The sequence below is a fragment of the Musa acuminata genome, chromosome BXJ1-5 (assembly GCF_036884655.1).
Source record: "Musa acuminata AAA Group cultivar baxijiao chromosome BXJ1-5, Cavendish_Baxijiao_AAA, whole genome shotgun sequence".
Taxonomy (NCBI): domain Eukaryota; kingdom Viridiplantae; phylum Streptophyta; class Magnoliopsida; order Zingiberales; family Musaceae; genus Musa; species Musa acuminata.
In genome coordinates, this window is record NC_088331.1 from 47,385,948 (window position 1) to 47,401,672 (window position 15,725).

At 41.5% G+C, this 15,725-nt stretch overlaps 3 protein-coding genes and 1 long non-coding RNA gene across 5 annotated transcripts; 3 read left to right on the forward strand and 1 right to left on the reverse strand.

Annotated features, from left to right (window-relative positions):
• Window positions 1–649: 649 nt before the first annotated feature.
• LOC103986211 (uncharacterized) lies at window positions 650–5,851 on the reverse strand. Of its 2 annotated transcripts, XR_010513712.1 has the most exons (3): window positions 5,611–5,850; window positions 2,297–2,449; window positions 650–1,048 (listed from the first exon to the last, which is right to left on the reverse strand). It is a non-coding gene; the product is annotated as an uncharacterized LOC103986211 (long non-coding RNA). The 2 variants fall into 2 exon arrangements; XR_010513711.1 differs by lacking the exon at window positions 650–1,048 and having other exon boundaries at window positions 1,367–2,449; window positions 5,611–5,851.
• A 414-nt stretch (window positions 5,852–6,265) lies between these two features.
• LOC103986210 (protein YCF54, chloroplastic) lies at window positions 6,266–9,270 on the forward strand. Its single transcript, XM_009404142.3, has 3 exons — window positions 6,266–6,609; window positions 7,083–7,315; window positions 8,991–9,270. The coding sequence occupies exons 1-3, from the start codon at window positions 6,388–6,390 to the stop codon at window positions 9,181–9,183; spliced, it is 648 nt and encodes a 215-aa protein (XP_009402417.2). The 5' UTR covers window positions 6,266–6,387; the 3' UTR covers window positions 9,184–9,270.
• A 1,305-nt stretch (window positions 9,271–10,575) lies between these two features.
• LOC135674036 (uncharacterized) lies at window positions 10,576–11,912 on the forward strand. Its single transcript, XM_065183447.1, has 5 exons — window positions 10,576–10,589; window positions 10,823–10,988; window positions 11,054–11,090; window positions 11,172–11,281; window positions 11,365–11,912. The coding sequence occupies exons 1-5, from the start codon at window positions 10,576–10,578 to the stop codon at window positions 11,812–11,814; spliced, it is 777 nt and encodes a 258-aa protein (XP_065039519.1). The 3' UTR covers window positions 11,815–11,912.
• Window positions 11,913–13,795: 1,883 nt separating this feature from the next.
• LOC135674778 (pathogenesis-related genes transcriptional activator PTI6-like) lies at window positions 13,796–14,884 on the forward strand. The gene has a single exon (XM_065184928.1). It carries the CDS (start codon window positions 13,941–13,943, stop codon window positions 14,751–14,753), a length of 813 nt encoding a protein of 270 aa, XP_065041000.1. The 5' UTR covers window positions 13,796–13,940; the 3' UTR covers window positions 14,754–14,884.
• The last annotated feature ends 841 nt before the right edge of the window (window positions 14,885–15,725 follow it).

Below are 15,725 nucleotides of genomic sequence, written 5' to 3' on the forward strand. Positions count from 1 at the left end.
CAGCCTTGCATAATTTTTTTCCCCTCTGGATCGTCGACGACTTCAATTCCAGGTCAACATGGACACTGAGTTTTTTTTAACCCTATCTGGTTGAGGTAGGAAAATACTGTTGTTTCTTTTGTTTCTGTATTCCCTTTTGGTTTAGATTTGTTTTACATTATCTGCACTGAAGGAGACTATGGTTTCAATAAAGTAATAATCAGATATGTGTGCATCTGATATGAAACAAAAGAGTGAGCAGTCTAAAATAATTTATTCTTCCAGAACTTACCAGACAAAGGTTGTTTGTGGAGAAAAAGGTTGGATTCTAATATTTGACTGTTACTTTTTTAATTTTTGTTTTATTCTTACAAAACTCAGCGTAAGCACTGACTTTATGCTTTTGCCAAATGATGGTAAATCACCATATAAATTCCGAAGTTCTGTTGAAGTAAATTAAAAAAAAAAAAATTTGACGGGCCCTAAGGATTTTCGTAAGATTGTAAAGATTGGTCTTTGCAAGCCACCATATCGGTTCTCCTTCAGAGGATAGAAAAAATATCTGGTAAGTGCATTTGGAAACCTTGGCATTTTAATGTTCGGTTTTGACCTTTGTGAATATTGTAAGTCGAGATAACATGTAAAAATTTGGTTCTGGGAGGGGGGAAAACAACAACCAAAAATTGTCTGGTCGTCAAAACACTATACGACAAGGGGGCAAAGGGATGGAACCGATTCGAATGCACATTTGTCAAAAAACTATACGACGAGGGGGCAATTTCTTGGATGATTATCAAAGGTTAAAAAATTATTAAAAGAGGGTCATGATCTCTTTGCACTTCAAATATTTATCATAATAACCAGATACACTTAAGCCTGCACGGTTGCATCTCTTGCTAACAGGTCGCTGAGTGGGCAGTGGCCAACTTGTTTGGCAAGCAAAATGCTGGAAACACTTGCTTGGGCGATCCCTTCGTCTACAGGCACCGGAACTCAAAGGAGCAAGTCGGAAGCCACAACACTGAAAAATACAACTTTCGGGCTAGTACCGTTTTGTTATCAGTTTGATCTGGATCCAGAGAATAAAATATATATATATATATATATATTAGAAAGAAAGTTCTGAGCTACATTTTCATGAGCATGCAAAGAGGCAAAAAAAAAAAAAAGGTTCATCAATATTCTAATATGCACAGATATAAAATTCCTATCTTTCATCAAACCATAAGAATGTAAAAACTGAATTGGGTTATTTATGCACAGATTATATATATATATATATGAGAGTGGCATATTTAGTGGTGTCCCAAACAACTTGTTCAAAGATGTTTGGATACGAGTATGGCATATATCAGCAACGACATGACAAATCCAGCAAAATACAAAGTAGCAAAATACAAAGTGGGGTCTCTCATGTCATTAATGAACCTCAAGTAGCTAATACTTATAGGACAACCAGCAATGATAAATTACGATAACCAAGAATAAAAATAGGCTAGTAAACAAAGATAAAAGCAAACAACACAGAACAATAGAACAAAATAAATGAAATGTTCTGCTAGGTGAGATCAGACAGGACCAACCAATCCAAAATCACCAACAGTGCCTAAAATCAGAGCCCAACAGTGCTCAGCTCACCTAGTTAATTAGTCCAGTAATAAGACTTCTGCCCAATTGCCTAAAATCACCAACAGTGCAATAGAATAACATCAAAGAACACACAAGTTATTAATTTTCTTCCCTTTTTTTTTTTTTCAATATTTGGTCTATTTGGAGAATATTTCAAGACAATCTAAAATAGAATTCCACAACCTGATAGAGATGATAGTTAGCGGGAACAAAATTTCAATTCACACAAACAAAACCCTCCATGCCACTAAACATCAGCTTTGAGCTATGCAGTGCTGGCATGCCTTCATCACTCCTGGTCCGTGACGTTTGAGCAGACATACATAGATTAGAACATAAATGTTGTTTGCCTATATCTTAAATAGCATTGCAAGACAAAAACATCTATGCTTTAATGTGAGATAAAATAAATACTTGTTTTCAATCTGTGATCATTAACTAATTACTGCAATGTTCTTACCTCTCAAAGCAACTCTTTATCATCCTTCTATTATTACAAATTTTTGTAGCAGTAGAAACCAAATTATATAGATGGAGTTTCCCCTGCCTAACCAACAATTTTATATGACATATATATTGAAATCTGGAAGATAAAAAAATGAAGAGCTAGGTGTCCTAAAACACAAAGAATAAAAGATAGCAAATGCAAACAAGAAGGAAATTCAATCAAGAAATAAATGCATCAAACCTGTAGTCAATTCCTTGGATGCTTCCCTTGTGCACATGCAGTCAAAACAGCTTCAAGAACAAACACAACCACTTTTAATATTCCATCCAGGAAGCATTGGCCTTTGAAAAGAATCATCTAATGTATTTACAGGTGATCCATTTTATGCTGTCCCTGGAAATTTATGATAAATTATTAGAAACAGGCATTTTCTGATGAATCACGTACAAGATCTCATTGGCAACTTGATGCGCTGGGTTTTTAGTAGCAAGCTTGATTCTGAGTGATGCATTAGATACACAGAAAGAGCTGAGGCTTTAATAAATGTCAGTGTAAGTCGGTTGACTGAGTGATGCATTAGAAGTGACGTTCTAACCACAGCAGATGAGTTTTGCAAAGCAATATGACTGTTAAACATCTTTTTTCATACAAGAGAAATTCTAGGATAAATTGCATCCTCGGAGCCTACATGTATCTTCCACACTCGAAGAAGATTCAGGAATGCACACGAGGAGACTGTAAAGAGAAGATTCCTCAAAAGTGCTTAATCTATAACTGAAATGAGGACAAGACCCAAAGGCCTCGCAAAGTGGCATTAAAGCTGATGCAACCTTTGGAACCTGAAGATACCATCTTTTTTCATACAAGAGAAATTCTAGGGTAAATTGCATCCTCGGAGATTACATGTATCTTCCACACTCAAAGACTCAGGAATGCACACGAGGAGACTGTAAACAGAAGATTCCTCAAAAGTGCTTAATCTATGACTGAAATGAGGACAAGACCCAAAGGCCTCGCAAAGTGGCATTAAAGCTGATGCAACCTTTGGAACCTGAAGATACCATCACTCTAAATCAGTGATGATGAGAAAATTTAAGAGAAGTGTTACATTTAGACACAAGCCAATGCAGTGATTTGTGCAGTTCTTCTCAACAATGCAGTGATTTGTGTTGAAAAAAAAATTGAATATGATGTATATATTCAAATACATTATGATTTAATATGGCCAAAAACAAAAGCACCAAATGTAGATTGACGGAAGTTCTCATCTTTACTGATTTTCAGGATAAAACCCTTTAAACAATTATAACAACTCGAAGTGAAACTTGGGAAAATGGAAAACATTATCAGTAGTAAAGAGTGCTACATCTTAGTACTAAATTTTAGACTAAAACTAGATACATCACTTGATCTTCATCTTTGATCCAGACTACTTGAGGATCCCTTCCTGAGTCCAAGCAACTTCCCCCAATCAAGAATCAGCCCAAAATGCTCCTAAAAAGACAGTACCCAATTGCCAAAATTTAGATTGGCTTGATCATGAACTCCACAACACTTGACTCCATTCAGCACGCTCACATCGCACCATCTAGCTATACTCCTAATTTGACAACAATCAGACCTCTTTTGAGATGGAACAAGAGATCACAATGACAACCTTTTCCTTATTGAGCAAGCACAAACCACATTAAGATTGAATCTGAAGATCATGGTTGAGTCAATAGACTCAATAATCAATAAGCACAAACTACAAGGATTATCTACTTTTGACAAGGGTGTCCAACTCTTATTTGGGCTACAAATATAATTATTTTATAGACAATTTTAAAACGTTTTTAAATTTCAAACAAGGGTTTGATCAGAATCCAAAAAAATATAGGAATTTTTTTTTCTGTTTAAACTAGTCTATTCAAATATTTCAATTTAGAAGAATTTTTAGTTGAAGCTGAAATTTTACTTTATAACTACTCTCTACCATGTTTTTTTTATCCAACTCTCTCTCTCTCTTCATTCTTTTTTTCTCTTTTCTATTCCCCTTCTATAGTCTCTGTTGAAGGTACGCTAGATATAGGAGGTGAAAGTTTTGCAAACCAATCCATATTTATTATGCTAAAATATGATAAAAACATATGATGTGCCCCTAACTGAGACTCTACTGTTCTGAACAACTTTTCTGTGTGTCAATCAGCTTCCAAACTTTTATTCAAACTAGCTATCAACACTGATTATATAACTTAAGTCACAAGAAACAGTTAGGACCTAATAAAATGGAGAAGTATTTACTGACTTCATTAAAATTTTCTGAGCCTTTACTTAATTGAAAAGAAAATGCCAAACTAGTAAGTCATCCATAATATATAGACATGATGCTTCATCAGCAAGAAGTCCAACTTTAGAATAGCATTTTGTAGGTGACAAGAGCCAAGAAAAAACATTTTTATCACGATCACAAATCGCCATTTTTTTTTCCTTCACAGAAAATGCCATTAACCATAATCCAGCATAGTTTCTCATGTTTCTCAACCTCTTCTCAATATCCAATGTGCCAAAGAAGCTTCCCTCTGGCATACTATTTGGTGATGCACCTCAATGGCATCCTTCTTCAAATACAGAGATAAAATTGAAACTCAAGAAAGGCTACATAACACAACGGGATTACACTTGTACTCACTGTAGTCACATAGGTTAATATTTAGTTCTGATGATTCCGTATAGTTATGGATGTTGTGTATGTCTGCGCTAATTGTGGCGCATAGACTTTTCTCTTTATGTCACTAAACCATCCACAGTCATCAGCTGATCCTCTTCTATTCGCTAATAAATCTCAATCATTCTTCATTCCACTTGAATCACCGAATTGCATGAGTAAAATATTTTATATTGTATAAATATCCGACAAGTAGTAGCACAGGGAAGAAATTATGGGACATGCTAATAGATAGCTCTATCTAACACTTGCCCTGTAAGTGGTATTTGCTAGTTATAGATCAAGAAAAGTGAACGAGTTCTTCGTAGGTATCAAGTTTATCTTTCATGATCTCAAAGATAATAAACCGACCTTTTTGTTACTTCCCGAAAATCCTGTTGGCTTTTCGATGCCATTTTCCAACGTCGACTAGACTTTGCAGATAAACATGGCTCTCTCAGAGAAAAAAAAAGGAATACAAAAAAGGAATTCCAACCACAAAACCCACCTAAAGGAAGATAGGAATTCACAGGGCTCTACAAGATCCAACCTCAATCGTGAGTGTTCAAGGTAATGCACCAGTCGATGAGGAATCGCCCTGACTTCAAGATTCGTGAAAACGGATGAAACGCCATCAAGATACAAGAAACACGAAAGGAAGGTCGTCAAGAAACGAGATACGTTGAAGGAATGTGATCAATATTCGAGAAACACGAGAGGAAGATCATCGGGAAACGAGAAACATGAAAGGAAGGTCATCAAGAAACGAGACACACGAAAGGAAAAGGCGATCGGGAAACACGAAAGAAGCGTAAAGAAATCAGTATCCAAGAAACGATCAGGGAGATCGTTGGGGTCCCGTCCTTACCGGCGCGTGAGATGAGGAGGGCGAGGGCGTGAATGGGAGAGATGACGCGAGATGCCATGATCTGGCCGAGGAGCTCCCACAGCAACGAGCTCTTATTGACGACGCAGAGATCGGGTACCAGGGCGTTCCCTAGATCGGGGTCGAAGAACCCGCTGCCCCGTTCCTGGACCCGTCGCACCGCCTTCACCGCCGACATCTCTCTCTCCCTCTCTTCTCTCGCTCCCTCTCTTTCTCTCTCTCTCTCTCGCTGAGTCGGTGCTCTTAAAGGGGGAGGAATTGACGGACGAGATTTGACAGTGGGCTCTCCGTTGATCCCTGCGATCTGTACCGTTGGATCGGCAACCCCGATTCCCCGTGATGAAAAGAAAGTTCAGATAAAATCAGTCACCGTTGTCCAGCCACCCAACGTTGTCCCACACCCGACGCGGTGGGCCCCAAAAACACTTTACAGGAGGGTAGTTTGCGTGTGTGTTTTGGAAAAGGTGTTCTAAAAGAACTATATATATATATATATATATATATATATATATATATGAAGAATTATCATTGACAAAATAGTAAAATGAAAATTACCATTATTTATTCATTTATTTATTTAGAAAACAAGTCACTCCTCGAGACGAGGAAAGACCAACTCATCAATGAGAGGGTGAGATGGGATAGCCACTTGGCGTTGGGTTCCAATAGCATTACGATCTTTATGGGCATGTATCGTTCGAGATAAGGTCGCCATTGCTCCTCGCCTTCCTAAGTTTTCCTTTCTCAGGCGGGCCGACCATGGTGGCTCCTGCGACTCTCACCCTCGGCCCGTGCGCCGGCTTTGCGCCAAGCCGAGGCAATGTGCTATCTTTCCCTCGGAGGCCTTCTCTTCTCCGCCCGCTCAACTCCCACCACAAAACCCGCAACCTCCATGATAAGCTCTGCTTTTCGTCACTCCCTGCCATCAGAGCTGTAGCCGTGGACTCCGATCAGCTCGGCTCGTCGGAGCCCGCCCAAGAGGTATCCTCCTCTTTTGCCCTCTCTCTCTCTCTGTATGTCTGGTTTTGCAGCTTGTTTCTTTTGTGAATAGATTGATGCACATGACTGCAATTTGCTACAGGTTTGGTGAAATTGGGATGAATTGGCGTTTATCCACTAAAAATCCCTTCTTTCTGCCTAGATTAGTGAACGAAACGTTTCTTGACAAAGCTGAATTCTTTTTCTGAAGGATCCGATGCACACAGCTGACACATTTCAGATCCTTTTTTTCTTTCAGTTCTGCAATGATAAGAAGTCTCCTCTCTTCTTAGTATTAGTTATTCAGAAGATAAGACTTCTGTGTCAGATTAGGATAGATGAACAAGTCCATCATAACAAGTGCATGTATTCTCAAGCTGAGCTACCCTTTGCAAGAGTGTCAATGATTAGTTAAGCCTCAGTTAATGTAGCTGTTCTTTTGAGGATCTTCTGATATGAGTCGCTTAAAACTGTAGGAAAAACCAAGGAGGTACCACTTTGTGGTGGCCAATGCAAAATTCATGCTGGATGAGGAGGAACACTTCAAGGAGCTACTGTATGAGCGGCGCCGAAACTTTGAGGAGCGGAACAGAGAGCAGGACTTCTGGCTTGTTGTTGAGCCCAAGTTCTTGGACAGGTTCCCCGGCATCGTCAAGCGATTAAATAGACCTGCTGTGGCTCTTGTCTCCACAGATGGACCTTGGATGACGTAATTCTCCTCACTAGTTACTTTATATTAGCCATTGCTCATTTCAATTATTTTCTTTGTTTGCATGATTATTGTTCTTATATGCTTGCCATGTAAAAAGGAAGAAGGAACACTATTTTGTTTTGGAAGCTGTTCGTTTTGAGAGTTGGTAATGAGAGAGAGTGGATGGGGGGGTCATGCTGGTGCTCTCCGGTAGAAAGTCGAATCTAAACTTGGAAATGAAGGCCAAAAAGTATGATATGAACAAAAGGCATCCATCCAACTTTGGGCGCAACTTTTTTGTCGAAAGTTTTTGTTCTTTGTTCTTCTTTCTTTTTTTTTTGCAGACAAATCTGATTATGAATTCCAGATGCAAGAAATATAGCTTACACCTACCTAAGGACAATGTATGACTGTCACAAGGTTCACTTATGAACTTTATTATATTTGAATCTACTTCTCTTTGTTTAGTTTCTGCATCTTGCTGAACTCTGATAGTGCCCATTACTTGTTTAAGTGTCATAATTGCAAAGCAAAGAACTTCTCTTTGTTTAATTTCTGTGTCTTTCCGAAGTCCGATAGTACCCATTACTTGTTTAAGTGTCATAATTGCGAAGCAAAGAAAAATCATAGGTTATGTAGGTTCTGACTCTCAAATAATTATACTGATAGCAGTCAAGACTACCCCACAAGATGAACCAGGTAGATAGGCAGTCAATGTGGCTTATAATCACCTGAGTAATCGTATCTGATTTGGTAGATTATTTTAGGAAATCACAAACCACCAGACTAAGCACAGTAGTTTTTCGACTTTCTGACAATGATGTAAGGAGCATTCAGGAATGGTTATGATATAAAGAAGGCAAGCACTGTGGTTTATGAAACAGCTACTCATGCTCTCTGGTTTCTTGTATTGGCATGTAATCTGTGTGAGCCTTTTATTATATTAACTGTGGAACTAACCGGCACAACACCGAGAAAAGAAATTCTTGATCGAAAGATTAGGACTTCATCTTGATACTGTATTACTTTACAGAGGGATAAACCATAAGTACAAATGAATTAAGGTGTTCGAAGTTTCAGGAAAACACATGTAGTCGGGGGCTTGGTCTACTGTATTCTCAAGATTGTTTACTTCATAGGGATTGAAAAGAAGCCTGATCGGATTAACTACATGTTCCCACCTGCAAGAATATCTTGCTATTTTACATGTTCACTCAAGGCTGGCACATACGCCAACTAGATGTTAACAATGTTTTCTTACATGAGACCTTAATTGAACATGTAGTCAGGGGCTTGGTCTACTGTATTCTCAAGATTGTTTACTTCGTAGTGATTGAAAAGAAGCCTGATCGGATTAACTACATGTTCCCACCTGCAAGAATATGTTTCTATTTTACTTGCTATTTGAATTTAACCTGCACTGGAAAGTGTTTATTCAGTTGTTTCATATATATGTTCTTTTATCGTATATGTTATGTCGGAGAAACATTTCCAACTTCATCTGGACTACTACAAATATCTAGAGTTCTTTTGCTTGGTTGCATGAGTTTACACTATGAACGAAAATGCTCAATCTGAATCCATCTCGTCTAAAATTGAAATTGATGTTGGGTTAATAGCTGGAACCTAGAAAAGAATTCACATTCGCTATCAGATTTCCTCATCTTAAAGTTGCTTCCCATGGTTTTCACAGGTTCATGAAGCTGAGACTGGACAGGGTTTTAGCAGAAAGCTTTGAAGCCGACGCTCTAGAGGAAGCTTTGGCTTACAACCCCATTGATCTTGAATTCGAAAGGCCTGAAAAGTGGACTGCGCCATATCCAAAATATGAGTTTGGATGGTGGGAACCCTTCTTGCCACCAAGCTCCTGCAAAAGCATGTCATAGATCTAAAATTTTGTTCCTCCCAAAACAAAATTGCTGGTTTCTTGCATGTAGCAGTGAATTTAATCTGAAATTTCTGAGTTTGGAGTCTGTCCTTGTGGTTAGCATGAGTATTCTTTGTTTTAGGTGTTCATATAATTCCTCTGCCATGAAACTCCCCCAGCTTTCAATTACTTGCATAACCTTCACTTACCAGTGGACATCTTCCTCATACTGTGATATGGTTTGGAGAAGAGATCAAGTGACAATTAATCACAGGAAGTGGAGAAATTAAAGACAACAGAAGATGCTGATTGACTACTTAAACCACTAGCACAAGAAACTAACCAAGAAAACATAATGGGTGCAAGCTTTCAGTTGTCACAAAGAAGTGGTCTTTTTTGCAGCTTTATATTCTTGTGGAATCCAACAAAGTGTTTTGCAGTTTAATGTCAGAATGTTCGTTGAGTGTCTTCATTTTATGCCTTCTTCATTAGGACCTCCACTCCATTGTCGAACTCAATCTTCTGAATAAGAGAGAGAGAGAGAAAAAGAGAGATAATGACTTTGCCTTCATGCTTCTCCTTCTGTGGTTCCATCTTTAGCACTGTCAAACCAAGTCAAATATGGATGGTTGACATGCAAGGCAATATGTAAATGCTGGACAATTACATGATTCTTTGTGTGTGTCCGCCAGTTCAATCTGGAAAAGCCAAAGAGGAAGAAGACACATGAATGGGTACTAAATGGTGCTTAGTGATGCAGGCTTCCATTGTTGGGTCTGACCAAAATGTCAATCCTTGTGTTCCACACAAACCAAAATGTGTCTGATTACCAATACAGACAGACACATAATCAAAGATATCGAAGGTTAATTACCACTCTTCAGCTCCTTAATTTTCCCTAAAAATGATATTTTCTTTCAATAAAACCAAGAATCCATTGGAACAATATATAAAGAAAAGAACTTGAGAATGCATGTCATAATTAGCAATATGATCATTTTGATGCATGGATAAAAACAACCATGCCTGCCTACTATTGATTTCATTGAATGCGCTTTAAAATGAGTATGAGCTATTTCCATCATAAAAACAAGACTACAGGCTTTGAATGGAAACTAATTTTGAATGCTATCCTTTTTCACTACTACAATTAGAATACATTAAATTTGTCGCATATTAGTGTATTTATTATGTACACAAAACAAGCTAAATATCTACGTAGAATATTACTTTCCCAAGTGTTTCTCGCATTTAATAACCACATTTCATCCTCTCCTATCCCCTACCTTGCTCTTGTCGATGCACCCCCCCTTGTCTTACAATTTCAACATGCTTTGCTATATATCAGTCTCCAATGCTTCATCGCTGTTGAGTTACGAGATTCTGAGTTGCATGCACAGGAAGTTCGAAGATGGTGTTTCTGAGGTATCGCCTTCTCCCTCTCTCTCTCTCTCTCAGGTGTTTTCCTTATGGAATAGTAGATCTTACCCTTTCTTCAAGATCTGTATGAGCTTTTGGATTATGTTTTGGTGAATCATTATCTTCTTGTTCGTGAGTCGATCGTCGTAAAGAAGATGATGGATCATAATTTATGTACGCAAGTAACTTTCATGAAATGTTATGGTCATAACTATTTCGGTGCCATTTTCTTCTTCAAGGAGAAAGAAACATGTGGTGTTGCCCGAAGGAGGGCAAAGGAGAAGCGCAAGATTGCAAGCCCTAGAAGAGCAGAAGGCGGCAAATGCTGCAGCGTCGGCGACCGATGCTTTGCAACCTTCCAATGCTGCACAAACAAGTACGAGGAAACGAGGAAGAAAGAAGAAGGTTAGAGAAGTCTGTGAGATAAATCATCTTCTTCCAAGCTTTTCTAACTGGTTTGGGATTTGCAGGAAAAACCTACAGAGGTAGCTTCTCCGAGCGACGATGGTAAGATTACAGTCCATTATTTGAGATGATATGAGTCTGAGTTTTCGTATCCTGCAATCTGATTCTCACAACGCTTTGCAGATTGGTCCGAGTCGAGCGGAGTGCAGCGGAGGGACACATATAGGCCTTGGAACCATTCGAGCGAGGCAATAGTTTCAATGGCTTTGGAGAAGCCAATACAGCTTGTCTACGTAAAGCCATTAACTACCGTTCACTCTTTGGTTACCTTTGCATGCCACATTCTGACTTCTCACCGCCAAATACGTATCCGCAGAACAACAGCGGACCGAGTTACAGAGAGAGCTTGCTACGCTTCGTGAGAGATGCAGGCCCGAAGGCGAAGATGGCGGCACAGATGAGGCTGCAGCAGTGTTGGGTGCGAGGGCATGACCTTCATGCAAGTTCTTCTGCGACCGGAGAAGCCGGACCGAGTTCCAGCACCAACTATGAGGATGACCGAGTGATGAAAGGCCCGATCTGCGAGCTGGAGACCGATGAGCTTCTCAGGCGGTTCACTGTGTTGGGCACAGCAGGAATCCCGGAGGGAAGCTTGGCAGCGAGTTCGGAGCAAAGGGTCGGTGGCAATGCAACCTTGGCTTCTCCTGTGACCGCGGCAGCACCGCCAGAATGCACCTCCATATACGATCTCTCGTTCTGGCAGTCAAAGCTGAGAGCGGATCCATCTTATGCAACTACACGGGGCCATGGCCGGGATGCTAGCTAGCTCTGGGGATCCCAATCCCTTCGAGACGAGCTCTCTGAGTTCACTCTACAGCAGGAAGAAGTGATCCTCTTGTCCATAAACTTTTTCTTTTCGCTACCGAAGACTCAATGATGCTGTTTGTCATATAAAATGATTATTAAAATTTAAAATATATTTTTTGAATCATTTATTTCATAGATAGAATTGTAAAGATAAGATTTTTTTGGTTTAAATTATCAATTCACATCTATAAATAGATGGCATCTATATGTATAGATCTATCCAAGTCTAAGTGTTTAGGCATATATAGTTCGAAGTCCAAGAATAGTTCAGTATCTATAAGTATTTTTTCTTTTTTTTAAAGTTCAATATAGTTTTTCTTTCTTTTATTTGATTTTATCTTAGACTAATAATACATTATTATTACTATTTGATAAAAAAAATATAATTGCATATGATCTCTTCTTTTCTTGATATTATTATCTTCGATTTCATGGATGCTCGAGCAAATAATTACCCAAAAATATTTAATCAACACAAGACTACTCTTCATTAATTAATAATATTACATACATACATACATACATATATCCGCATTAACTTATCTGACACAACCCTCAAATAAACCTAAGCCAATTGCGACCAATTGGAGATCGCTTTCATCATTTCATCTGCTTGGCCTTGTGGTGTCTGCAATCAGCAGGTCTGTGTGTCCGGGAACCATCATAGTCAATTGATTCATCGTCTTTATCTTGAGCCTCAAGTATGTCCAGCGTCAAGGAATCCATCATAAACTATTCCCAGAAGACCAAGATCGACCAGCTTTGATATTCTTGTACTTCTGATCTTGGTGCTGACAACACTTTGACATTCATAGCCAGGCCTACAGGCAATCTTAATTGTTTCATTTATGCAAGCACATCTATTTAGGATTCCAAATCAAAACTAAAACTCATGTGGCATGAGGCAATATTGGGGTTAGCTAATGAACAGACAGAAGCTTCGAAGAACATACCTTCGTGTGGGTCACTTTCTCCCAATTTTGTAGGAGGTAATAATAGTCAAACTCTTAGCCTTTCATCTGCATACTATTCTTGCTAGAATACACACGAAATCTACAAACGAAGAACGATCTCCAGCTTTGGCTCGCACGGTCAGCACCGAATGTCCCAGTCCCCAAGGATGTCTGATGGAACTTGTGTTGAGCTGAGAAGACATTCTGATGTCACAGAACATGAACCTGCAGCCATCTGACAGAGAGAGAGAGAGAGAGAGAGAGAGAGAGAGAGAGAGAGAGACACAAGGCATCAGGATAGAGAGTAAAGTTAACCTGAGTTGATGAGGTTCTATCAGTTTAACCCCAGAATTAACCTGCAGCAAGACGCAGACGTGTTCTTCCGCATGCGTCAATGGTTGCCGAATCTGATATGACGTACGAGATTTGCTCAGAGTCCATAATCTGTCCGACCTGTGAACGAAGAGAAATAAAATATACGACTCGTCATTTGATTCATATATATTATACATGAAAGGCAGGTGGTGAGCAGGTGAGATGTTATGGTCAACTTCGCCGGTGTTTGACCGGATCGAAATTGAATCGGACCTCGCCAATTTGGATCTTATCGAATCGGATTCGGATTGTGCCAGGCACCTCAAGATTCGTGCTGATCCACGCCTCTTTGCCAGGGCGTTATTGTGATTTCGACCCAGGCGACGTGCCAGCTGGAGAGAGGCACGGTGGCACTTTCGAGACGAGGAGCCGGTACGAGGGTAGTTTGGATATTATGGAAATAAACAGATAAGGACGAGGGGGTGTTGAAGCTCCGTTATATATGCTTCTCGTCTTCCCCCCAATCTTCCCTCGCTTTCTTTTTTACTATTATTATTTTTTTCCATTAATATTTTCTTCGCTTCCTCTCTCGCTTCTCTCTCTTTCTCTCCTCTCTGATCTCCGCCCTAAACCCTCGCTAAAACCTCTCTCGATTGTCGGAAAGGGTTTGTCATCTGTGATCCAGAAATAGGAGAGGAACTCGCTTCTGATTCCTTCAAATCGGGAGGGTGAAGTAAAAGGGGATCTGTCCTTTACCTTTTTCGTCGTTGATGAAACAGCGGACTGTCTCCGGCCGCCAGATCCGTCGCTCCTCGCGATGAATCCGACAGCCGTCGTTCGCGGGAACCGCGGCGCCGCGGCCTTGGACGCCCCGTTGAAGTTCTCCGAGCACGTCGCCAGCTCCAGGAAGACGGCACCCGCTGCGGCGAGCAGCCGGCGGAGGAGGGTCGTGCGCATCCACTGCACCGACGTTGACGCTACTGACTCCTCTTCTAGCGACGACGAAGAGGATGCCGGGCCCACCTGTCGCCGCGTTAAGCGGCACGTCCAGGAGATTGGGATCGAGGCCGCCCCGCGTCGGGCGCCGCCCGAGCGGCCACCCGCTGCGGCGACAGATCCGTGCGGCTGGAAAAGGTTCCGAGGCGTCCGGCGGCGGCCGTGGGGCCGGTGGGCTGCGGAGATCCGGGACCCGACCCTGCGGAAGAGGGTCTGGCTCGGGACCTTCGACACCGCGGAGGAGGCGGCCGCCGTGTATGACGCCGCCGCCATGAAGCTCAAGGGCGCCAAGGCCGTAACCAACTTCCCCGTGACGAAGACGGTCACCGTCGACAGCAGCGAATCGTCTTGCGCTAGAGACGACGTCTCCGACAACCCCTTCCCCTCCCCGACCTCCGTCCTCCGTAACAACGCGGACCAGACGCCCTTCGACTTCCTTGGCTACGGCGAGGTCGACGCCTTCGGGCTACGCGTCGACCCGCCGCTCTACATAACCGATTTCTATCTGCCGCATCGGCCATCCGTTGAGGCGGCGGGCGACGGGTTCTCCGAGTTCGACGCCGATGATTTCATGCTCGAAGTGGTCACCTTAGAGTCGTTTTCTTCTCCAGCCAAGACGAGTGCTGTGTTGTAGCGAGCGAGTACTTCAGCTAGTGTGTTCCGAATTTTTCACCTTTTTTTTCTATATTGTTTATATTTCTAAGGTTTCAAAAGGAGAGAGAAAAAAAAAATAGTGGGGAAGGGTATACAGAATTTACAGATTAAGGAGCGCTATTCCCATTAATGTTGTGGAGTGAGGGGCACGAGGGAGTGACGGCCAGCTTTCCTTCAATTCCACGGCTGGCCGTGGAAAGGTCAGATATATATATATATATATATATATATATATATATATATATATATATATATATATATATATATATATAACTCCTCTGTTTCTTTTCTTTTTTACAAAGAGGGGCTGTCGTCGTGTACGGCGATAATATCTTCCGCGGCATATTTGAAGAGTTTGTCGTGCTGTGGCTGGCGGGGCGCGGCAGGCGTGGCGTACATTCTCACCGTCGATTGAGATCGGAGGTCACGCGGCGGGTGAGTGCGAAGCAAAACGGCCCCACGTCTGTCTGCTCTGGAAATGACTGAAGCGCCCCCGCGGCGTGGATTTTTCCACTCCTCGACGTGATCAGCTGTCTACGCGAGTGGTCGGAAAGCCATCGCTCCATGATCCACGCGGAGCCGTCTGATCGGCGTGCAGACGTGGCAATCCACGTGCCCTAAAATATGATTGGACTGGGATTAACGTGTTCGGATCATCCTAGTATGTTTTGCTCCATCATGGCATCGGATTCGCCGAGGGTCCTCACCCAAGTCTTCAAGTGGCGGAAAGAAGTGTCTCACCCATTCGCCGACGGACCACCGAGCTGCGTTGTTGTGCGGTCGGATCCACCTCGTCCTCCGCCTCCACCATGTCCTTTGCCCGTGGAAAGCGGAAAAGGAAGCACACATGGTCCAAGTCGGTGGAGCTCTAAAGATCTCAGTGCAGGAGAAGAAGAACCAGCCCATACTCCTCGGTGGTCCTGGAGGGACCAGGTCAGCGCAGGAAGTCTCT

Excerpts from the sequence above, each read along its gene's own strand:
- LOC135674036 (XM_065183447.1), top strand. Across the intron at positions 10,989-11,053 it reads AACGAGGAAGAAAGAAGAAG|GAAAAACCTACAGAGGTAGC; the intron begins GTTAGAGAAGTC and ends TGGGATTTGCAG. Across the intron at positions 11,091-11,171 it reads AGCTTCTCCGAGCGACGATG|ATTGGTCCGAGTCGAGCGGA; the intron begins GTAAGATTACAG and ends AACGCTTTGCAG.
- LOC135674778 (XM_065184928.1), top strand. The coding sequence starts at position 13,941 with ATGAATCCGACAGCCGTCGTTCGCGGGAACCGCGGCGCCGCGGCCTTG.
- LOC103986210 (XM_009404142.3), top strand. The coding sequence starts at position 6,388 with ATGGTGGCTCCTGCGACTCTCACCCTCGGCCCGTGCGCCGGCTTTGCG. Across the intron at positions 6,610-7,082 it reads CGTCGGAGCCCGCCCAAGAG|GAAAAACCAAGGAGGTACCA; the intron begins GTATCCTCCTCT and ends TTAAAACTGTAG. Across the intron at positions 7,316-8,990 it reads ACAGATGGACCTTGGATGAC|GTTCATGAAGCTGAGACTGG; the intron begins GTAATTCTCCTC and ends TGGTTTTCACAG.